Raw genomic sequence first — 25447 nt, forward strand, 5'->3', positions numbered from 1 at the left:
TAAATATTACTGAAGATGCTACTTAGTGTTAAATGGATGCCTTCTTTAATGTTCCTCGAGCATTTGGGATCCTGAGCATTGATAATTATTTTATGAATTAAACTAATCACGAAGGAAGGTTACCCGAAGTATTAAATAAGTATAGTTATGAACGAAGATATAATGCCACACAGTTCGTGAAGAACCTAGAATTAGAGATTATAATAATACAGAGAGTACATGCGCGACTTATAACACTGGTTAAAAGAAATGATTTTAACATAGTGCCGACGCAGTGGGAATAATTTTAACATGCTTTCTGGTAATTTTATCATGCGCAAATCATGAGTGGAAAATGTTTTTAAAAATTCATAAGTCGTAGTTGCTTTTAAGGGAGGAGACCGACAGCTGAGGTCATTTACGCCGTCAGGGATGGACAGGAAAGGCTGAAGGGTAGAGAGAACACCGGCGTCAACATTAGCCTACTCTTTACGAAAGGCGCCAAGGGGTCCGCAGTTTTGCGTCCCATCCGACGGACAGCGTGCTCACTCAAAGTGCCCTTCACAAAGAACCTCAAGCAGGGATCGAGATATCAGTGAAATATACCTATCGCCTACAGGATTCGAACCCGGGATCTCTGGTTGGGAAGCCAGTACGATAGCCACCGCACCATCTCGATCCCCAAAATCTTTTCAAGCTAGCCATAAATAAAAATAACTCCTAATTTTGTTCCAATTTCATGATCAAATCTCAAATTTACCTAGTGGACCTGGCCTAATACTCACTGCCACTATTGACCTATGCCAGATAGTATGTTGGACACTCTTTTCAACTTCAAAAACGAGTCGGAATGGTCTTTCGAGACGACGGCCGTTCTTTTCGAGAGGTAAGTTCGTAATTTGGTGCGTTGAGGGGCCCCAAAGTGACGATCCCTCTTACTTCACGTCGTAAGTCAATGAGTCAGAAAACTAGCGGAGGAAGCGGACGAAGGAGGAAGTCGGGAGGATGAAGGGACGTCGAGAGAGATTTAAGGAGGGCCATAGTCTCTCCTCAACTCCTTCGGAAGTATGTCGACGAAGGATTCCAAGAAGCCTGTCTAGCATTGAATAAATAACCAGGCAGAAGGAAGGCATGACAAAAGAATGTCTCTGGTAATAAGGGATTTTTTTATTTCAAACAGAAATGCAAAATGTGAAAATCCTATGTGGAGAGATGAAAAAGCAAGTGCGTATATATATACGAGGGTCATCCGGAAAGTAGTACCCGTTCGTGCCGCATGAAGTGTTGACGACGCGAGTAGCCGCTGGACGAGGTCAGATAGCTTCAGTGGCTTGTCTGCCTTCTCTGAGCCAAGTTGCGTGACGCTAGCATTGCCTGTGTTGTTTCTGTGATTGTTTACAATGTTTAAAAAAATTGAGAACGCCGCCAGTTGTGAAGTGAGGGCAGTGATTAAATTCCTCAATGCAAGAAACGTTCGCCCATGTGATATTCATCGCCAATTAAAGGAGGTGTATGGAGACAATGTAATGGACGAGTCGTCTGTTCGGCGGTGGTGTCGCAACTTCAACATGGGGAGGGGGAACACACACGACGATGAGCGTTCGGGGAGACCGTCTGTCATTACAGACCAACTGGTGAGCTCAGTTGACGAATTCGTGAGGAACGATCGGCGCGTCACAATTGATGACATCTGTGAGCATTTTCCCAATGTTTCTCGAACAATTGTTCATGAAATTGTTAAACACCATCTGCATTATGCAAAAATTTGTGCAAGATGGGTCCCTCGCGTATCTCAATGAGCTGGCGGCGAAGGACTATGCAGCAGGAATACAGAAACTTGTCACACGTTATGACAAATGCCTTAATTTGCTTGGAGATTATGTTGAGAAGTAGTTTAAAGTATCCTCTTTCAAATAAAATTTTTTATGTTTGTTAATATTTACTTTTGTGTCTTTATTTCACGAACGGGTACTACTTTCCGGATGACCCTCGTATAAAACGCGGTAACTGACTGAGAATCTTATATTTTTCCGAATGGTGTTGTTTGAGCCAATTGTTTTGAGTCAATTTAACGGAAAAGTAGCCAAAAAGGGTGTGGTCAATGATAACGCGGAGAAAAGCAGTCAAATCCCTGCGAAAATCACACGGAATGGAAAAAAACATATGGATCAAATGCACATTGAAATATTGAGTACTTAAAGATCGCAAAACGAGGATACTCCGGAGGGAATACGAACGAATGTAGTATTTTATGGCAACTCTTAAACCTAGGAAATTAGGAAATTAGTTATGAAATCATTAAAGGGATTACAATGGAAAAGGAGCAAGAATGGTCTTGGACTGAGGAATGGGCTCCAGCCACCAATCCTGGTATTGAAAACCATTCGATGGCGCCGATCAAAAGGATGAAAGTCTAAGGGATCGAGGCGTCGAATTTCTCCACCAGAAGAAAGAAAACCTCTTACACTTGGCATCGACTGTAAAAATCATCCATTCACACGCCATCACACCTTCCACATATAAACGACCCGGATTGAGGCAAACGCCTGAAAGCGAGGCGAATTAACTAATCCCTGCGTGATGCGGAGGAAAGGCAATTTTCCACGGTATAGATTTACGGTGCGGTTTCTTTCCGGGCCAATCGGATATTCGGATCGCGGTGGAAGCCACTCCTCACGGTCTTCCCGAGGGACAACGGTTGAAATGAACGAAGAAAGAGAACCTTCTCTTGTCGCACGTGAGAATGCAGTGAGATGCCAACCAAAAAATATAAACGAACGCGACAAAGACATTTGAACTCACGCACGCAAGAGTGATACATCACCGTTCCCGTATTAACGGAAACAATAATGTATACAGTCCATGCCCATTAGACACATTCAGGAATTAAATTAAACACCAAATTCCTAGATATTGTTAGACCCATATGATCTTATACTCATGGCAAAAGCGACGGGAACTAAAGAGTTACGAGCATATGTGAATAATATTTACTTTACTCAAGTACTGTTCTGTTCGAGAGAAGAACATTTGTACTTGGAGTGGAGTAAGGAAATTACTCAGTTTTAACCCGATTTGATTTGAAGCGGAGAACGTAAATAGGGCGGCGCTCACATCAATCGATACCCTCAGGACTCGTGGTCTTTGTCTATGTGGTAAACAAGGGGAGAAAACCGCAGGAAGCTTTTGAAAAGTTTCAGTTGAGAATAGTTCTCATTTACTAGTTAGTTGGGCATTTCAAGAAACATCGGAAATAGTTGAATATGAATGAATTAAGTCGAGGATATCAGAGAATCGAGTAACGTATTAGGTAGCCTAATGGGCAGTTTTCAGATACCAAAGGGAGGTCCTGGATTCAGATCTGAGTGGTGCCATAGGACACAGCCAAAATAACCGCAAATATATTCTGGATTAAGTTTATATGGGAAACCGCAAATGGCTCGGAGAAAAAAATCCGCTCCCTCCAGCACTGAATGCTTGGATTTCATACGCCTTAAGATTAGTCCGTGAGCTTAACTCTCGTTTATCAATCTCGTTTGAGCAAAACGATTACATAACTTGAGCTTGATAATTTCATTTCAATAAATCAGTTTGGAGTTTGACTACTGTGAAAGAACTGTGTTAAGATAAATGCTTACAGTTTTTCTCTTTATACCATTATCGTTTTTTTCCTCATCACATTTTTGCTATCTTCGATGGAATTAGCTTAAAGAAAATAAAAAATATCTTTATTTCTTTCATTTTATAAAAATGTATCAAGCTATTTATTTTGCACTACCTTCTATTGCATTCTGAACACGAAGTATTTGAAATTATTACGGGTCAATTCTGAAATGGATAACGGTGCAATAAGTACTTATTTATTTTCTGGTTCATAAGTGAGTACCTTAGGAGTGACCGATTAATTGATGGCAATATTTCACCCATAAGATGAGAAGAGATAGTTCTTATATTTGGTGGAATGACTTCTAATGAAATGAATTTACGACCCGATGGAGTGGCCGAAAAATAGCTAAGACGGTAGATGCGGATATGGAAACTTTTAAACAAAAGATTGTGCATTATTACTCTTTCAGTATATTTGCAACGGCGAAAATATAACTCAAAATGACAACAGTAGTCAGAAGTTAGATTTAAACTGAAAACAACCAGTTACGATGGCATCAATGAGCAGCTAAAGTTTTAATATGTTAATGCACAACCAAGACCGATCATAAATAGGCCTTTGTTGTGATTAAAAATTACCGGATATTCCCGTTTTTAGCACTTTAGATCATTATATTGACGATTTACAAAAAAATTCATATACTAGTGCCGTTGGAGAGAACATTCTGATCCGGGCCAGGGAAAATAATTAATAACCCTGGGGACTTTACTACTCTACTGAGATCAGTTACACTGAGATATATTACAGGTGATAAATTACTGACGGAAGTACATGGTCGATGCAATTAATGCCACTAAAAATTTCTCAGTCTTCCAGAAATTAAGCGCGATGTAATACTTACGGCAAAATCATGAAGAAAATACTAATAACTTTAATGAATTAGTATTACTGCTTTACTCTGCCCCATTGTTGGATCTTATCTACAAATATCGTAATGCCAAAATGTGTGTCTCGGAAGAAGATTAATATTAATGGAAAAAGCAGATAATTTTTTGTAGAAATTATTATTTTATGACTTTCAGTTTAATTGTAATATGCCAATGGATAGAGTGAGAACAGACTAAATAAATGCATGTAGGTATTACTGCTACTTTTGAATTCAAAATCATCACATTATGAAAATCAAATACTAATATTTCGGACCGAATTGCTTCCAACGATGGACAGCGATTTCTCTTCTGACCTGCACCATGCATTGACGTTTATCTTAGGTGAATCATTTTGCCCAGATATTTGTGAACGGTGCGAAGAGATCAGGCAGAGCGCCATAAATTCACTCACGTATTCCAGCTGTATTGACTTGTTTGCGACCTGAGATCAACGTTGACAATACGTCCGTGAATTTGTTATCAATCCTTTTGAAAGTCTTCGATATTATTTTCATAACAACATGTGATTATCATCTCTCCTTTACCAACGCATTTACTTTTTCGAAGGCCTCACCTTCGCGTACATGGACAACATGGACGTATCCATCCACATTTGAGACGAAAATGAAGGCAACCTGGAATCACTTCTAAGTTAACACTTAAATTGTAAAGATTGCTATGGAATTATTTCATGACATAATTGAATGAATTAATTGATTTCAAGGGATGTAAAGTAGTAGAAAGTTACCTCTATCACCTGATTACTACAGAGTAAAAAGTATTATTAACTACTAATAACTAATCTCGGTCAAGCCGAATAATTTTTACAATCTGAAATCGTTGCATTGTAATGCACTTTTAGCGGATAAATCCATTAAAAATTACTTTCGCGGCATCACACGCAGTTTCTTGAAACTTATTGTTAACGTATTGTTATTATATTTCTAAATAAAAAAGTGTCTGTGCTACTCGCGTAGAGAAAATGATCTTCGACACTCACCATCACTTAAATTTAATCTAAAAATATATCTACCCTGCATTTATTGAAAATCTAAACAATTTTTATAGCTAACTGAATGAAAACTTTTGATATTGTTTTTTAGATGGAGGAAGCTAATGATAGACAGAATGCTTTGCTCGTTCACAACCCTAAAAATCTGTTTTTATTGCCACACCTAACACCACTCAGATCTCATTCTTTAGAGAATAATTTTTACGAAAAGTCAAGATTTTCCTTTGAAATAGTAATTTGAGTCATTCCTATTGGAGAAAGAATAACGAAATGCACTTATGCTTTAAAATAATGCTTTTCAAATCGATAATCACGAACACTTAAGGACTTTACGCTTACCGAGCATAATGAGGTTAATTTGGTGCATTTCAAAGAAATTTATTATTTGGCGCATGCTAAGGTCACAGTTGAGTTGAATGCTACGGTGTTTGACATTTTGTTAACGAATGAAAAAATTTCCAGCCAAGAAATTACAACAACATTTACCTGAATGAGTGAGAGAAAAAAGTGGAATTGTTCAGGATGTACGGATTAAAACATTCGCTTGGAAATTAAAAACCTCACGAAATTATGCGGTGTCGCACTTGATAGAGCGCAGCGGTAAACCACCAAATAAATGAAAAGTTAGGCGTCATAATGGGCATTTAAAACGGTAATTTCTTAAATTACGTCTGTGTATGCCTTAGAGAGGTTTCTCCTACAAAGGCACGAGGACAAGTAAGCTCGTATCATATGTCTTCAATAGACCTGCAGGAAGTTTTCGATTGTTCTAAATCAATATTGTAACGCAGTCGTAGACCAATACCTTTTAGTGACTTAGTAATAGCGCTTTCTTTACCGCTTGTATCATTTCCTTTTGTGCTGAAAAAGTAATAATGACAGCATCAAAATATGTATTTCGTTGAAACTATAATTTCTCTTTAACTTTCTGCCTGTAAATTATATAAAGTTTAATTTTACGCATCCATTTCATCTTAAATTATAAAAAGAATATTTTCAAACGATAATAGCTTAATATAAAATACCTGATTAGATACACAATAATAAAATGGGTTCAAAAATACTGATTGCATTTAAGATACATATGCCCGATGTATTGACCATGAGAATAAATGACGCACACTCAATTCCTGCACTTTGTTCACTCTCGAAACAAAATCTCCTTCTCGGTCGATGCCTTCTCCTCATCTGGCAAGAAGTTTGAACCGGCCTCTTGGTAGAACTCCGTCTTCTCTGCCCATAAAAAAATGACGCGCGGAATCCTATTGCCCGCATTAGTGCTTGGCCACGCATCCGAGTCTAAGAGCACCGGAAGAGATAGGGCTGCCTGCCGTGTCAAAGCCCTTTCGCACCACTGGCGACCATGAAGGAATCCTCCCATGTACCTCAAAGACGCACATAAAAGTTACCGGCAGCATTCATAACAAATTCTAATGCGTGTCGGCGAATTTTTCGTGTTGAGAAATTGTCTCGCACTGAGTGACGAGCAACTGAATAAGGTGTGCCGGTTGAATTTTGCTCATAGCGCAGATAATAGAAGGTGCTAACGATGAAAAATAACGGGTTTTCTTAACTTTTCGGTCCAAATGTGACTCTCAGAATGCTTCTTCCAAAAAGGAATCAGTCATTAATAACCATAAAGCTGAATTCCATCTCTTTTGTTTGGCGGTTATGGTGCTTGAATTTGATGCGAAAATCCATACAAACCAATAGAGAGAACGGCGCAAATCAACATGGAATTTACCCCTTCGTAAAAATTCCGTTTAACATAAATCTTCAGTTCGTCAGCAATGAATTCGATGAATTGGTTTCAGTAAGTGAATTGGCATTGTAGATAGATAGATAGAGCTCTTTATTTTGGTGAAATTGAGACCTAGTGGTCCCTTCTTCTTCGATCGCACATTAATAAAGTAAATGCGTTCTTTAAACTTACTTGTGCAAATAAGCAACCAGACATCTTTTGCTTACTTTAAGATAGGAAAGGCTAATAGTTCTGCCGACATTCAAGTCAAGTCATTCCACCGTACATCACATACATGAGCCAATTTATAATTTTAAACATAGTCAACAGTGGCTGGGAATGTGGTGAAAATTCAAAGAGAAAGAGTTTATTCTGTTACTCAGTCCTCGTACTACTTAAGTTGCGGATTTTGCGGCTAATAGTGCCACCGTGAAATCACTCAAACTTGTGTTCTTCGGCCGAATCATCGTTTCAGGCTTTGAAAAGGGAAATAAACCTATCATTTGAATTAATTAATTTCTCTCCAAGAAAGTAAGAGCCGAGATTTGTTGGATCTTTGGATCCACCAATTAATCCTGCAGACCAATTAGGACGGGGGAAAATAATAATATGAGTAAAATATTCCCTCAATTATAAAAAAAACATCATTTTACGATAAAACACCAATACGGACATTAACAATTGAAACTATTCAAGTTAATAGAATAAAAATGTTTAGCGTGCCATAATTAAAGATATTTGTATCGTGACAAGGAAACTATTTTGCCTTCCCATATTATTTTGCCACCAAACAAGTCGTTAAAACTTGTTCAGAACCGACTTAAAATCATGCAGTCCAAAGAGGAAGTCATTTGAAAATAGTAATATTTGTTGATTTTAGGAAGTTCGTCAATCGAATTATAACCGTGACTATGTGTTTATTTCTTTCCAAAAATTCGCATTAATCACCATTTGAAAGCGAAGAAAATCACTACGCAACAACAAAATAATGAGCCCTATATGTCCTGGTCCTACTACTTCAAATATAGATAGAAAAATTATTTCAAGAAAAATAAATAGGGCTTGCTTGCTTAGGAGAACGTATTTTAAAAATATAACTATGAACGCTTCCGTCAAGAAAAGCGCAGTTTCACAACGCTTCCAATATTAATTAGACAGTTGAATTAGAAAAGAGTCTAGCCGATTTTATGATGAAAAGGTTGTCCGGTTTCGTTTGGTCATTTGTTTAAATATCTTAGTATTCTAAAATTCCGTTAAACTATTTCTGAACAGCATGATTTTTTTAATATCAGGCTGATAACTTTGAAGAAGATTCGAAAGATAAATATCGATCTCTTTGCATGAGATATTCAACAATGAGATATTCTAACACAAGGAGTTATTATTCAGCAAGTAGGAATTAAAGAGAAATGTTCCTTGATTGCAATTGTTGGAATGGCGGTTTTATTAAAATCGCGACATTTTTCAGAGCAAAATATCATCTATCAATGATGAAGTACGTTTTCTCACTTTTCCGCTCAAGTCTGGGTCGAAATAGTGAGGGATGCTAAAATTCTTTGGCATAACAAATCAGATCAAACACATATCTTTAATGAATAAAATACGAACACTGGACCGAAATGGGATCTAATTTTACCTTGAAATTGTAATATTTAATTGGGCAGACATTTTTGCTTATTTTTTAGTTTTTATTCACGTTGTTATTCCACAGAAAAAAATTGAATATTGTAGACTCAGCATTTCTAAAAATCTTAACCTTGTTGCCTGTCTTCGTACCAGAAGAGACATCCATCTCGGTATATATACATACAAAAACCTATTCCGTCATCCCAACCATTTAACAAATTATCCGTCACATATTAGCAATATTAAAACCATTTTGCATGACAGATATCTAAATCTATTTAGAGTATGCTTTCTTGATAAGAATAACGCATGGGAAACATCGAAGGTGGAGATAATTCCTCGCGGGTGGTAATGCCCTTATCCTTCTTTGAGAGATGCCGAGGGACCGGTTACACAAACATTTTGCACGGGCGATCATCCGCCGGCGGAGCGGAGTTACCCTTCGTTGCGGTGATTAGTCTTTTCTCCGCTCACGCGTCCCCCGCCTAGCGTCGGGTGCTTCCAAGCCATTAATTTTCACGGGTGGGCGTAACATATTTACGGTATATAAAAGGTTTCGGTGGTGCCGTTGGCGTCTTTGATATCCCCGGGCGGCGGGCGAGCGAGCGAGGCGAGGCCCACCGCGGTGACCGACTCCCCGGCCGTGGTTGCGACCGCCGACTCGGAGCGCCTGGGTTTCCAAGGCGACGCCTGGAAGGTGCATTGGTGGGTTGCCGTGGGCTCCGCCGCCCTCGTCCATGGACTGCGATACGCGATACGTTCGCACCCGATATCCCGCACGCACCCATACAAATTCAAGGGTGGGCGGTCTGCCCGCATGTGTGTAACGAAGAGGAGTGCATTAGCGGGACGGTGAGTAGCCCGGCTAGCGAGCGGGTGTGGACCACGGTGTTGGGTGGCTTGCGGGTAGCCACTCTCGGTGAAATTCAGAACATTGATATCGCCGGCTCGGTAAATAACTACCCACCCCCTTCAGAACGCTCTCCACCCTCCCCAAATATGTTTTCACTCCTCCTGGCACAAACGTAAGTGGGTATTTCTTTTAGGTTCCGCCAATCCTGCGAAATGTACCGCATTAATTCTTGTGCATCCATCGTAAATAATAACGATGGCCTTTCTATTTTTTTACTCCAAAAATATTTATACAAATCATTACCAAAATGCCATCAGTTTAAGTAGAATGAATGCGAAAGACATATTTGAGTATATAGGTGCATATGTCATCTGTATGATAAATGAAAATTCTATTGAGTGTCAGCTTCATTAGCTCAATATGATGCAGGGACAACTCGATAATATGTTGCAGAAACTCGCTCGTATTCTTGGCTTCTAAACTATTTTCGCCAGCAAAAATTTTAGTTCTGGCGCAAGACGAATATGTCATGGCAGATCTTTCCGCATGAAATTAAGAGCCGATTCAACCGTAGTCTTTGTTAATTTAGATTTCATCGTGCCATCCCATCTTTCAAAAGCTTAACAAAATAATAGAAAGGAAGCGTTTTATGTTAAAACTGCCTATCCATTCATTTTTTATAAAGTACACTGAACCTGCGAAGCAAACTCGACACCTTGGCAAAGGGATAGTTATGAACTCAAAGCCTGAGCTATTAATTAATCACATTAACTTCCTGTAGCAACGTGGCGTTAGACATCTAGTACCTATTCCGACGCTTGCTTCTTTAAAATGACGCTGCCTAAATTAATAACAACCTTCATATCACGGAGACGCCACCATATACGTTGCAAGAGGTACACAAAAACAGTAAATGTAATCGACTTTATAGTATTATGAATGAATTTTTAACATAAGTCATTCAGCGAGGTAACTTGAGTTGAAATAATTCGTATTAGCAAAACTCTTTGTTCTCATTCGGTTCAACGTTTTTCAAAAGATACGCTGCTTTGCTGAGCCAATTCGGTACCTCGTACGCTGAGAGTAGGAATGAGGGCGTTGGCAGGTGGTTTAAGTATACTATCCATTTGTCTTATTTAATGTTCATCAAAGCAATAAATCCATCCATTCCTATTTATGATGGATATTTATAGCTTACCTAATGATTTCCTCATCTATAGCCGCCCAATATATTAGCGTTATTCTGAAGTTTGGTTATGCATAACTTGTAATAATTAATGCATAATTTTCTTACGCTCATAAACTTTTAGTAGCCAGCGTTTGGTTCAATAAAGCGTTCTGATTACAATCGCGTGAATTTTATCATCGATTTGCTTGTTTGACACTTTTCTCCACTCTGTCTCTCTCTAAGGGTCTTCACACTCGTATATTGAGACGTTCATTGCGTTACGAAATTTCTTCTGCGTAAACATGAAATAAATACCAACATAAACAGGGGCAGGCGATGCTAATGAAACAGTATCAGTGAAACTTTAAGAATTTTAAATAGTACAAGAAAATTAGTATTGGCTTCTGAAATGATGCAGTCTTGAAAATATTGTGGACTACCCTCAGATATAAATACAATTTAAAAGACTTATACAAAGTAATCGGATATTCCTCATTCGTAACTGCACCTCTCGTGCACTCCGCATTACATAATACTTAATTCATTTAAATTATTTTAGGAATTAAAATGGGTTTCCTTTAAGTATTAAAATGATATTCCAATACACTTGTGAAATCAACAGTATTGGGTTTTCCACTTTGAAAAGATAGGGAGATTTCTTGGATATACTTGCGCTTTGAGCTGTCAAAAAACGAAGGCCAAACTTACTTGGACTACAGCTATTAAATTAGATAGTTGCCAACTGTGGATCAGCAAATAAATCTTTATTTATATGTAAAAGCGAAAGTCGGTATGAAATAGCCTTTAGGTATTTTAATACATGACAAACCTACAACTATTTTACCTCCACTCGTCATATTCTCGATATTATATTGAAAAAACACAATTGGTGTTCAGTTGAAATCAAAAAGCTTTTTTCTTCTCTCCTTTCGACTTCTGTGGAATTCCTTTTAGCATTAAGTTAAGGAAAATAGCTGTACGGAACTGATACTCCTTTCACCCCCAAGTTACAATGCGATATTATATTGAAAAAACACAATTGGTGTTCAGTTGAAATCAAAAAGCTTTTTTCTTCTCTCCTTTCGACTTCTGTGGAATTCCTTTTAGCATTAAGTTAAGGAAAATAGCTGTACGGAACTGATACTCCTTTCACCCCCAAGTTACAATGCGATATTGAAAAAAACACAATTGGTGTTCAGTTGAAATCAAAAAGCTTTTTTCTTCTCTCCTTTCGACTTCTATGGAATTCCTTTTAGCATTAAGTTAAGGAAAATAGCTGTGCGGAACTGATACTCCTTTCACCCCCAAGTTACAATGCTCTGTGGCAAAATACCATTCTTGCTTAATAATGGCAAAGGATTAGTCTTTCGGAAAATATTAATGCGACATAGATTCTAGGCGCCGTCCTCGCTAGCGTAGCGGTCCGGTTTTTCGAGGGCTTCTCCGGCCAACCGACCTCCAACAGCTGTCCCTGAAAGACCCCGCTCAGCCACCTAGAACCAGCCGCCGTGTGCCGCCGCGGGCGCCCGCCCGTGATAATTCTTTCTGACATCATTCTTATCATCCAGTTGACACGGCCGGCAAACGCCTTTCAAGACAGCAATTCCGAATTCTATAACACTGCCATCCTACAAAGCTTTGATTAACTGCTTCAATCGTTTTCATTCCATTAAACCCACGCAAAAGTTTGCAAGTACTCCTAGATCGGTTCAAAAGTTTCACGATACTTTTTCAACTTTTTATCTGTGGACAATCATAATACTGTTTCCTTGATGCAGTTAGTACTTTAAATGACTTACCTGCGTAGGTAATACTTAGTAAATTTTAGTATCCCCGTAATACTACATTTCACATAGCGTGGAAATGAAATACGTGGCGCACAATGGATTTTTATCTAAAAATTATACTCGAGGGTGGATTCAAACTTTATGATTCCGCATATCTAAGGAATCAATTCTCTCTTAAACAGGTTTATTTCTCCTGTCAAAGCAAGCGGATCTCCAATGATATGAAACCAGAGTCCTAACATGTGAAGCCACTATCAGAATTAAGTGCATATAGTAGTTTACGCTGGTCGTGACATAATTTACAAATAGTACATACTTTTAATGATTCAAGGGTAGTTTGCATTGCTGATCATTTGATGGTAATCCCAGAACCTTAGTCCTCTTAAATAATACTACTTATAGTAAACATGAAATACATGCGAAAGAACTTCATTTGTTTAATTATTACTACAAGGCATTTGCAACCATAAGTAAGATTGAAGAATAGCCTAAGAGAAATATGTTGGAAGACTTAGTAATAGTATGAAGGCCATCGAAGGTTTTTCAGCAAATTTAATTAATTTTTCGACTTGCATAATGTTACCTATTACTCATCTTTCAATTTTCTAATTTGTTTTTAAATTGTAAAAATCATAAAATAAATCACATGAAAAGCAATCAAAGTATTTGAATAACTATCCTGTGTAAGCATACATCTAATGCTGGATATAGGAATCACGTGAGATAATTACTTTGCGCTATAAACTTACATAATTTTTAGAATTAATTTGTGAGTGAAATGCTTTGGGATTAGGTCACTTTTTTGAGTAACAACGTAATTTATTATTTAATCTAAGAGGCTGATCGTTGGTCACAATTAAAATAACGGTTTAATAACATCTTATTAAAGATTGATTAAATATTTTAGATTGGAAATCTTGGTACAGGTACTCTGTTGATATTTTGGAACTGATTCAGTGTTAGTTCTTGAATAGAACCTATCTTAAACTACTTTATGTGACTGACAATACTAGTGGCAATAGATAAATTTCTTAGCTTTTATTACTGCTTCATACGAAAGCATTATCGAAAACAATTGGGCTAATTTCATAAACACGACTCGAATCGAACGAAAAGGCAAATATGGACAGTAAAATTTGGTAAAATATCACTGTTAATTTTATTTCCAAATATACAGTATCTGATGGTGAAAGTTGATGGCTTTAAGTATGTAGTTTGGTATTCTATCCGAGATGAACCTATGTCGAGACTCAAGTGTTGGGTAGAAAAATCCCCGCAAGGACATGCGATGTTTGCAAATGATCGGATTGAAACCATCATGGATAGGCAAATCGAGTAAAAGTTACACGATTAGTGTTACTAGCAATAGGTACATAAAAAATCTGAGTATTACAGATCAGTAAATATTTCACTTGAGAGAAATACACTAATACTGGCAAACTCTTTGTAAGCGTAACAAGATAGTAATTCAGTGCACAAAAATCAAAGAAATAGCAACGCATCCATCATGTTTTAGAGAGTTATACCTAGCATATTCTAACTATTGCAAAACTATTTTTTAAGCCCAAAATGACAAACTGCGCAGTGTTTTCAGATTAATGAACGGTGGCTGTCACTATGTAACTGCTATTCAAAATTATATTCTTGCTGGTCTAAAGAGTGTGGTAGAATCTAGTATGATGCTAAAAATGATTCAGTAAATAAGACTCTTTGGCATGAACACTACTAAATGTTTTTAAGTTTTTCCACACATATTTCTTTATTTTTCATCGCTTTTGCATATTTCAGATACCGGTAAATAAATTAATCTTTTTTTATGATGAAATATCATGAAAATACAGAAAAATACAGAATCTTAAATTAATTCAATATTTATATACACTTTGTCATTTTCGAATTAAAAGCAAAATAGCATTATCGACAGAATTTACAGGGGCTGGTTTAAACAATGATAAAATACACGCAAGCCTTGGACAACTCAAGGTGACATGTCATTACGAATATTAGTAGTAAAAACTTGGTTAATCCTACCGCAGATGATTCCGCATCCAAGAGAAACATTTGATATTGTGGCAGAAATAAAAGTAATAAGTGAACAAAGAATGCATTTGCGCCGACAGCTAAAGGGGGGCTCGACGACGGTCGTTGAAGTCACCACCGTCGACGTGAGAGGAATCGCGGAAATCACCAATAGATCATGTATGAGGAGAGACTTTCCATCACGTGCGGACACACTCACCTGGGACACGGTGAAGTTGAGGGTCGGCAGCGCGAAGAGGGGCGTAGGCATGCCGAGGCCTCCGGGGCCCGCCCCACCCCCGAGCAGACCCCCGGCCATCCCCACGGCCCCCAGCGGGGAGTGGTGCGGCGGGTGGTGATGAGGGTGGTGGTGCGGCGGCGGGGGCAGGGCCGGCGGGGGTGGCGGCGGCGGTGGCGGCGGCGGGGGGGGTGGGGGCGGAGGCGGCGGGGGTGGCTGCCCGGCCGGCGGGGGCGTCAGAGGGGCGGAAGAGGAGGTGGTGGATGAGGCGGACGAAGACGATGACGACGAGGAAGTGCTCAGACCCAGGGCCATCGCGCCCGCCTTGGCGGCAGAGGCGCCCGGCGATTCCCTTCCCGCGGGGCCCCAAGTGCCTTCCGGGAGCGTCACGAGGGCCGCGCCTCCGCTCTCCCCGGTGAGGAGATGTGGCCGGAGAGCTCCCGGGCCCTCTCCGGCATCCCACTCCCGCCACAGCACAACCACCACCAGGCCAAACGCAACACGGGGGAAGGAAAACGAACACTCTCCCTGGATCCGCTGGCTCTCTCTTTCGCTCCTCGCGCTACCTCCTCCACTCGCTGGTCGCAAGGGGGATCAACCGACGGAGAGAACTTGCTCTTTAGTAGATCGGGATGTCTCTCCTCGTGTATCTTCCTAGTCTGAGGTTCCCACCAGGAGACACTCGCGTCTCAACATCCGCCAGCACAAGGATCACTTTTTCATCTTCCGCGGCACCGTGGTGTGGGAGTGGGTGCGCTACTAATGTATGGTCACACCGCTGATTTCCCCTCGACAGACACGTATATTGTTACAGAGCACCAACTTCACGAATGGTGAGCCCACTCGCCGGTGAAGTCGAAGCTATTCGGAAAATAGGATGGTCCGGAGAGACCGAATGCTCACCGATCAGCTCACCTAACAGCCCTTGAGACTTCAAGCGATGGAACCCAACTGCATTATCTATCTCGCGTTGCACCCAGGAGTGGAAATCTTCCACGTCTCGCACGGCGCGGGCCCGCGGGGAGGTGTTGACGAACCAGCTTCCTGACGAGGTGTATCGCTGACAGAATGACTCCTTTCCTCGGGAAGAGAAGAAAGGCCTCGGTGGCTGGCAATGGGGGGAGGGAGAAGCGAATAGAGGAGTTGGGCGGGGTGGGTCGATTGCAAGGAGGCGGGTGATGGATGTGTATAGTGGCGGTGGGAGGAGGTGGAGGGTGTGTGTATGTGTATATATGTATAAAGTATGTATGGAAGGAGAACTGGAGAGAAGAGTTACGCGAGAAGCCTCTCCGGGGACCACGAGAAGACTGCCTTCCCACACCTTTCCCGCCCTCCCCACTGCCTCCGGAGGCCCTCTCTCTCTCTCCACCCCTCTCTCTTTTCTCCTCCCCGGCCCCTTCCTTCCCTCCGACCCTCCCCCCGCAGTCGGAGCCGCAGGGGTTGGTAATGCCTCGGCCAATACCCGCCCATGATACTATCCCGCCTCCCCTCTCTCCGTCCCCCGCCGGTCCCCGGCGGAGCCCATCCCGCCGTCCGCTCCACGGGCAGAGCTCGCCCATTCCCCCACCCTCCCCCTAGAGCGTCTAATAAAAACATCACCGCCCACCCCCTCCCTCTCTTCCATTTCCTCCTCCCCCCCTCTCCCAAGGAGCCTACACAAGGATCCTTACCACACATACACACACGTCCCTCTCACTCCGTCCCCCACCCACGTCTCATCTCCCTCTCGCCTCAACCCCCTTCACTCATGCCATATCTCGGATCCTCCTTCCCGATACCCTGGCGGTCCCTTCCCCCTCCCCTCCATGGGGCGCGAGCGTTTCTCTCCCATCCCAACCCACTTCCCTACTCCCCCTACCAGCCCCCGGATCCATCCCACGGCATTAGCAAGGGTAGGCCTACATACATACGCCGGGTTGCCTCCTCACGCGCCATCCTTCCCTCCTCAAAACGAACGGCTCCGAAAAGGAGGTACGTTGGCCGCCCTCAGTGTTTCCTCAGTTTCCCGATAGATGTCACGTTGCCACGTCCTTCCCTCCCCCGTTTCCCCCACTCTCCATTCCCCGTCCCCACTTCGGGAAAGTGGCGGCCGAGGTATTCCCCCATTGGTCGATTCTTCCCTGGAGGCCACGCCCAAGCGGCTCCCTTCCCAGCCAATGGGACGACGGGAATTCCTCACACCACTATCTGGTCAGCTTATATCTGCTTCTCCCTCTACCTCTCTTTCCCGTATTTTTCTGGCCCCACTGTCGTCGTCGTAGTCATGGCGACCGGGTTGCTCGCCCTCCCCCCGAGGGGTATCCCCAATCAAATAACCGCGAGTGGATGTATACAGGATGAAGAAAAGGGTCCCCTCTTTTGCCTTACCCTTCGCGTTTCCACCCACCCTCCACGATATTCACGCATTGCACACCCCTTTCGTTATTTTCCCCCCTGCTGTGCGTGAGGGGAAGGGGGAGGAAAAAACAGGGTTTCATTGGTCCCCGGGACACGCGTGCTCTCATGCTTCTTCGTGCGTGCGGGAATGGAACTGGCGTATCCGCTTTCCGGATACCTCTTTTTTACGTTTGGGAGTAACCGATTGTTTGCACCCCCAAGCTTCTAGGGTTCATCTTGCTTGGGGGAAGATAAAAGTAATGCATTATCCAGTGAAGTGCCATGATCGAATTCTTTTTTAATGAAATTTGATTCTTAAATTCCGTCCCCATTGGCAATGCGATATTACCTCATATAAACGGTGTTCTCTGATTTTTTTAATTACCTATTTTGGGTAAGTTGCTCCTGTTTTCGTAGCATTAAAAAATATTTTTTTTAGTTGAAACAAATATGAAGAAAACTCGTCACTGTTAATTCGAAATTAAATGTTATGAATGAACTTCAATCTGAAAGTTTATTCCAACGCTTGTATAACATTTTTTGTTCGTCCACCTGTCCAAATTAAACGTCCCCCCAACTGCAAAAATATTGACGGAAATATTGTAACGACCTATTTGAACACTAAATACACTTGTAATTATGAAGCGCATGGATTCAAACTTTTTCATTCGACCATAAAATTTACTCTTTAGCAATGAGCTTTCAATTCAAAGGTGACGATGGCTAAAATGAGGTTGTTTGCTCAAGTTCCAATGATCCATACGTGATGGTACTTTCGAGGGAATTATAATGTAAACAATTTATATTACTGCATTCGACCGCCGAGATAAAACAAAATAGATAAGACAACGTCACAGGCAGATCCCATTAACCTATTCATTCTCCTCAATACGCAGTAATAGCAACATTGAACCCAATCGTCCAAAAATATTTACTTAAAAACAAACATTTAATGATTTTATAAATTATTTTATGATATATGATGCATGTATGTATGTGTACGCGTGTGTTTGTATATGAAAAAATATACATTCGAGAGTCTATATGAACTAATAGATGTGCACGGAAGAACTGGTGCTTCGTCATCCCCTGCCACACGTCCCTAAGTCGGTTGCTTGCATGAGCGGGTATAGCACCAGTCCATACGTGGACAACTATTAATGTATTCGTTTGGTAATATAGGTTGGTATTTTTTTTTAGATCCTGAGAAATATAAATAAGTAGGTATATATTATTAGTTATATATAAGAATAAAGTTCTTAGCACTGGAAGTCTTCAAACAACTGCGACATAATATTCAAAATTAAATTAAATTAAGCAAATGGCTCATCAGGATAAAGATCGCCTCACAATGAAATTTGAAAGCGCAAACGAGGGTTTGTGAAACCACTTGGATACATATTTAGTTACGCATCTAACCCATGAAATGCGTCATTGATGAATGACATAAGCTCTGATTGTACATGCCACTCCTACTAATGGATTCTTATTCTGAGAATACTCTATAGGAATCATAAATATAGCTATTGCATTAAAATGTTAAGATAGCAAAGTCGTCTTGACCCTAGCATATTAAGGCAAATAAGTTCATGAATGGACATGCCTCGCGGGGCATAGTTAATTAATTAGACCCTTAGGGTGAATACACATTCCCCTCGACAACACACGGAGTACTTTCATACAAAAATCAGTAGACAGCATACAATATCAGTTGTGTCATGGAAGCGCATTGTATTTCGGTTCCAATCGAAGTCGCATGTGCAAGAAAATTTCCAACATTTAAATTCGTTCCATTATTCTACATCGTTCTTTTTCCTAAACCTAGGATATATGGATAATAATGTGGGGGTATTAAGATACGGGGCGGGTCGAAAGGAAGGGTGTGATGAGGAGGGGGGGGGCGCTGTAGGGAGGAGCCGAAGGACGTGATATCGGGGAACTGGCGTGAGAGGGTCGTGGCGAAGTGTGAGTGGCAGGTGACGAGACAACCCCCGCGCCTCCCTCCACCCCCACACGCGTCGTCGTCGGCCGCGCACCGAAAATCGACCGAGTGTCAATCCGAGTCCTCCGCGCGTACGTCCTCCGCGCGTACGTCCTCCGCTTTAAACCCTGCCGCCGTCTCCCCTCCACTCCCCCACCCTCCCTCCATCGCGTGGGACAGGGGTGGATCAAGGGGGTGAAATCCGGGTGAAGGGGGAGAACATTTTCCAAGGTGTGAATCTTCCGTGCGAGCCAGCGTGCATGTGTAAACATAATATCCAATCACATTTTATCAACTGATTAGTACCCATGCTGTCACTAGAGAAGCGACGGAGGGGGGGTGGGGGCATTAGACTCGGTGACCGTTCGGGGCGTACCCAGGGGGATACGTCTCCCTCCCCTTCCCTTACAGAGATTTACTCACTCCCGGAGATGTTAACTTTTATCCCGTTACTTATCTTAACTTGTCTCGTTATTACTAGAGATCTACCTATTTTGATACATATATCTTTCTAATTAGTAAATTTCTTCGTATAATTAATGCCTACAGGGATATTACTTTTGAAAACCAGGCCATAAAGAAGAAAAGTCCAAGATTTAGAATTTGAAGCCTGGGAACCCACTTGTAGTGCAAACGGATTCACACGAACATGAACATTTATATCGGGATGATGTGAGTGCACTGGCATCCCATCCCGAGGACCCGGGTTCGAATCCTGGGAGTGACGGATCTTTTTCAGTGGTATAACGATCTCTACTTGAGGTGCTTCTGGAGAGTACTTTAAGAGGATACGCCGTCCGTCCAATAGGACATTAAAGAGTGAACCGTACAGCGCTTTTCGTGAAGAACTGGCTAATACCGACGCCGGGTTTCTCTCTGTCCTTCCTCCATTTCAAAAAGGTCCTCTCATCAAATTACCCACCCATCCCCGAGGGCGCAAATTACATCAGCTGTAGGTCTCCTCTCCTCATTACTATTGCAATAACTAATATGCATGAATATTTGTGCTCTATCCATTGTACATAGCTGAGCGGGTAGTTCCTTATCACTTTCTGAAATATCCAATGGGAGAGTGTTGATTCTACTATCTGGTGGAAAAGCGTGCTAAGTTTCCCTACAAAGTCTAATTTACTAATGTTTTTACCCCATTTACAAATTTATTTTGAAGGGAAACCTCTCTTAAATTGCCGATTCAGAAGCACTACTGTGATTTTTATGAAACAAACGGGAGTTTTGCTAGTTTTGAAAATCGTTTAACAACTTGTTCAACGATCTCTTAGGTGAGGAAATTACCCACCGCCACTGCTGTGGCGGGAGAAAGAGAGAGAGGGATGAGCTCTCGGGTTCAACGCCTCCGACGACTAAATCATGTAATTAAACCCGGGAGCAGCTCCCGGCGTTGATCGGCGAAACCAGCCGGGGGAGAGGGGGAGTGCGTAAGGGGGAAGAGAGGGAGGGTGGGAGCGGTTTGAGGGAACGAGGGACGATTAGGGGTTAGGGAGGAAGAGAGGGGTGGATGGGCGGTGCGCGGTGTGATCAATTCGACCCCACGGAAAATATCCCGCGCATGGCGAAGCGAATTTGGGGAAGATGAGACGTCTCTACTCCTTTCGATTCGCGCATTGTGCCTGCGGGAGTTAAGGCTGATTACAATACTTGTGTATGTAACATCAGGGGGAGGAGACAATGGTGTTGATACGAGGGTGATTCGAAAAGTAAGGTCCCCAATTTTTCTCATGAAAAATCAAATTTATTCTCAACTTTGCGTACATCGTTGGAAAGGTTGAGCATTTAGCTATTTTTCTTTGATTTCCGTTGATTCCGACAAACTCGGCCGCCCCGACCGCTGCTCATCGTGGACGTTTTCCCGGCCATGAAAAAACTCCCTGCACCACTTTCGCACGTTTTTGATGTCCATACACTTCTCACCGTAAACTTCTACTAAATGGCGATGAATTTATATCGGAGAATCAGTCGTCAATTGGCTTCGCGACGCGGTGGGAGAAAGGTACGATGCCGGTATTAAAAAGCTGGTTACAAGGATGCAAAAAGTGATTGATCGCCAAGGCAACTATGCAGAAAAATAGCTAAATGCTCAACCTTTTCAACGATGTACGCAAAGTTGAGAATAAATTTCATTTTTCATGAAAAAAATAGAAGACCTTACTTTTCGAATCGCCCTTGTAATCTTTCCATTCACGTGCCCTATAATGCATAAAATATTAACTCATATACTTCCCAACCCTCCTTGAGTATGGAACTGGGAACATAAGTAATTCTTTGAAGAGCGTCAAATGGTAGTTCGGCGTTTCGTTAACAGATCAAGAGCTATAGTAGATGGCGCCATTAGATGCCCGATTATCTATGTGAGACAGGAAACGGAAAGGGCACGGGTTGGTTGTCATGCTGAATCACTTCGTTTAGGCGAACACTTCGACTACTTCTCAACTCGGGCCGACACATGTCAAAGGGAGTGTATTCTGAAGAGTACTTTCAGTTGGACGAGTCTGATTTCACACACACGCATGGGGCCACATAATGGGCTGTGCTAATGAACATATGCGCGAAAACCACCCGGTAAATCGCTTGTGAGCAACGATTTAAAGACCATCAGAATACAGGTATATGTCTAAATTTTTTTGTGATCTATTAATAACCTTACTCAATTGTAATAAAGTACTGAGATAACGAAACTCTTGCACGGAATCTCAATTACCAATCATCAAGGAAACAATATGTTGGGTGAGTTGCTTAAAGGTTGCAAAAAGATCCGTTTATAACTATTATTAATGTAGAATTTGTTGGAACCTGAAATTTTTAATTGGTGCGGGCGCTCGAGTAAATAAATCACGCTCCATTTCCATTTTCAGTTTTAGGTTTCCGATTGTAGTTTTGTGGCGCTTATAGCATTTTCCCTTTCTTCTTTTTTTATTTAAACTTCAATATTTTGACAAGTTTTTAATTGCCTTCTAATGATTCCGTTTGTTCTCTTTCGGGATGAGATATCTTCATTACTGGAACGTAAATTTCACCCTGTATCCGAGCCGCCATACATCAATCTCCGAGCTTCGATCCATAAATGCATACGTTTAAGTTAATATCACCGTTGTACCTATTGTACATATATTGGATAGTAACAAACAAGATGCCCTTATCATACTAATACTAAACGTTCGTGTGATAAGAAATCCACATATAAACACGCATTTCACAACTCCTAGTGGCATAACTTTCCTGTGGGTATGCGAATTTTCGTGTATTCCTAAATATTCTAGATTATAAAATGCCTTCATCATTCCTTCGAGCACATTTAAAAAAAATAACGATACGTTGAGCTTGACCAATCATACCGACCAAAGGACGCCTTTGAGTCTCGGTAAATCCGTCGTGACGATTTTGACAGCATAGAATGTAGAATTATTGGGTAGCTTCAGGCGTGATTTGGTGGAAGTCGAACATAATGAATAACTTATCGAAGCACTTTTCTACTTGATGAAAGTTTTTTTATTTTACGACCGGGTTTCGATGTATTAAATCATCATCAGGTGAATGATGTAATACATGATGATGATGTAATTTATCGAAACCCGGTCGTAAAGTAAAAAAACATTTATCGAGTGGGGAAGTGTTTCTATCAGTTATTCACAATGTAGAATTATTTTTTATAAAAAAATATTATTCTTAAGAATTCTTTAGGCTTCTTTCACTTGACCGTTGAATTGGAGGTAGAAATTTGCATTCGAATGTCGACCTCTGATTCACATAGGCATACCATAGCTTTGTCGTCCGTAGGCACCAGGAAAAAATAAGCAGGGTAGTTTATTAATTGTAATTTTCAGTTCGGTAGAATTCGTATCTCATTAGTGTAGTTTATTAGTATTTTGAAATCCCATTGTTATTCAGGCGCGCGAAAAAGATCGAAGGATTCCACCGATATCCAGATACGTATTTTATTTGGATTTGGAAGGAATGAATTGATTTTACTCATGAACATCGGCACACGGGCAAAACAGTCACATCCACTTTGTTAGCGTTAACATTCCATAATTATAAGTCACACCTCCATGAGATTAAGACTCGAGTCTGAAGGTTCGGTTTTGGCAGCACTGTATGATGTGTTGTTGATGTATGATGTTGCCGACCTCGGTGGCGGCGGGGTAACGTCCTCGCCTACCAACCCAGAGGTCGTGGGTTCGATTTCCACCTAGGTGGATTTCCCTCCATCTAGGGCTTGGTTGTATGTGATTGTCTTCAATGAAATGCCTGTATTGTAAGGGTTAGGTGGAAGAAAGGACTATTAATCTCAACCTCGCCCAATTAAGTCGATAAATAAAATAAATGAGTAAAATGTGAGTCATTAAATGCTCATTGCAAGTTCACCCTCAAGTCTCTTTCGACACGAAGTAACTCTACTACTTAAAATAAGCAATATCGCAAGTAATCTATTAAACTTCATGATATTTCTTGACAAACTCTTGGACAGCAGTAAAATTTGATCCCTTCGCTTCAACTGGATAGTTTGACGTAATGAGCAATAACTCCATGCACTCGCGGAAGTGGGGTTTCTGTGAATTTCGAAAGTACACTGAACTTAACAATTCGAAAGCTTGAATGGCACCAGTAGGGTGTCATTCAATCCTGCTACTTAACAACAAATTCCACACTCATCGGGTGCCATTCAATCTACCTGTTCATCCAGGAATCACGTTTCTTCTGGCCATACGCCCGAAGGTCATCGCACCGGCCCAAGGGTCACCGCAAGTGTCTCCAACTGCTGAACCGACGCTTGTAAGATCCTTAGATTTGACGATAATCGTGAAATACTTGGTAACATATTTCACCGCTTCAAAAAAGTAGTGTGATAATCGGACATCATCCAAAGAGGAATCCAGCAGACCATGAAAGACGATGGGTATGGGATTACGCGGTTGATCGTTGGGCTCAAAATACGAGAGCTAAATATATGCTGTGAGCTGCGAGGGAGTTGGCGTGGTGAGCCATGAAGAGGGAGTGTATTCGATCCCAGATTCACTTCCTCCAAAGTGTACCTCTTCACTTGTAGTAGTAGTAGTTGTTTTTGAGGGGAGGTGACCGACAGCTAAGGTCATTTGCGCCATAGGGGATGGACAGGAAAGGATGAAGGGTGGAGAGAAACCCGGCGTCGGCATTATCCTACTCTTTACGAAAGGCGCCAATGGGTCCGCAGTTTAACGTCCCATCCGATGGACGGCGTACTCACTCAAAGTGCCCTCCACAAAGCACCTCAAGTAGGGATCGAGATACCTCTGAAAAATATTCAACACCGCCGGGATTTGAAGCCGCGCCCTCAGGGTGAGAAGCCAGTACGTTAGCCCCCGCACCATCTCGATCCCCCTCTTCACTTGTATTTTCAAAACCATTCAAATATCATAAACGTACCAAAATGTTCCGAAAGCGACAATTATAGTTTCGGTGTCAGCGCGCATGACACAACTCACTTTGCTTGACGGGTTTGAATGGAATTTTAAGTTTATCTCTTTGCCAAAAACATGTGGAGACATTTCAATGTTGATCAAAAAAGGCTTATTTTAGTGAAGCCTGGATAAAATGGATTAAAAGAACAACTTTTGTAAATCTACGAATGCTAATAGATTTGGCGTAACAAAGAAAAAGGTAATGGCGGATTTAGACATAGCGAGTAGGATAACCGCTCGTTGCATTCGGTGCTTGAATAAGGAGGGATACCTTTTGAGAACTTCATCTTTAAATTCAAATGATATGATTTTTCTGGATACTACCATAAAATTTCATGGAAACCTGCTCTTGGCACCGAAAAGAAACCTGATCCAACATTGAAAGTGTGTATTTCAGAGGGCTTAAGAGTTAATTTCGGGATGAGCTCCACCCTTTAATTATTTGATCTTCTTCCTGGTCCTCCTATATTAACATTCTGGATAATTAAGGTGGTTGATGCAGGATTAATGCTTACCTCATGGCAAATAACTTTGTCACATTGGGTGTGCTGGCTCTTATTTTAGTTGCAATTAGATCCTGGTGAAGCAAGATCCTGGTGAAGCAAGATCCTGGCAGCGTTAATGAGTCCCTATTATGCGGTCGCTTTTCATATCGACTAATTCCTCACAATTTCTATT

General features: G+C 41.3%; 1 protein-coding gene across 1 annotated transcript in view; it reads right to left on the minus strand.

Moving 5' to 3' along the window:
* LOC139700349 (homeobox protein SIX2-like) overlaps positions 1 to 14993 on the minus strand; it is a 244571-nt gene extending 229578 nt beyond the window's left edge. The window contains exon 1 of the mRNA XM_071598989.1: positions 14942 to 14993. Coding sequence (XP_071455090.1) covers positions 14942 to 14992 — 51 coding nt within the window. The 5' untranslated portion in view covers position 14993. The remainder of the gene's footprint in view (positions 1 to 14941) is intronic.
* Positions 14994 to 25447: the final 10454 nt, after the last annotated feature.

This window comes from Hetaerina americana, unplaced genomic scaffold (genome assembly GCF_022747635.1).
Source record: "Hetaerina americana unplaced genomic scaffold, ioHetAmer1.1.p SCAF_10, whole genome shotgun sequence".
NCBI classification, from domain to species: domain Eukaryota; kingdom Metazoa; phylum Arthropoda; class Insecta; order Odonata; family Calopterygidae; genus Hetaerina; species Hetaerina americana.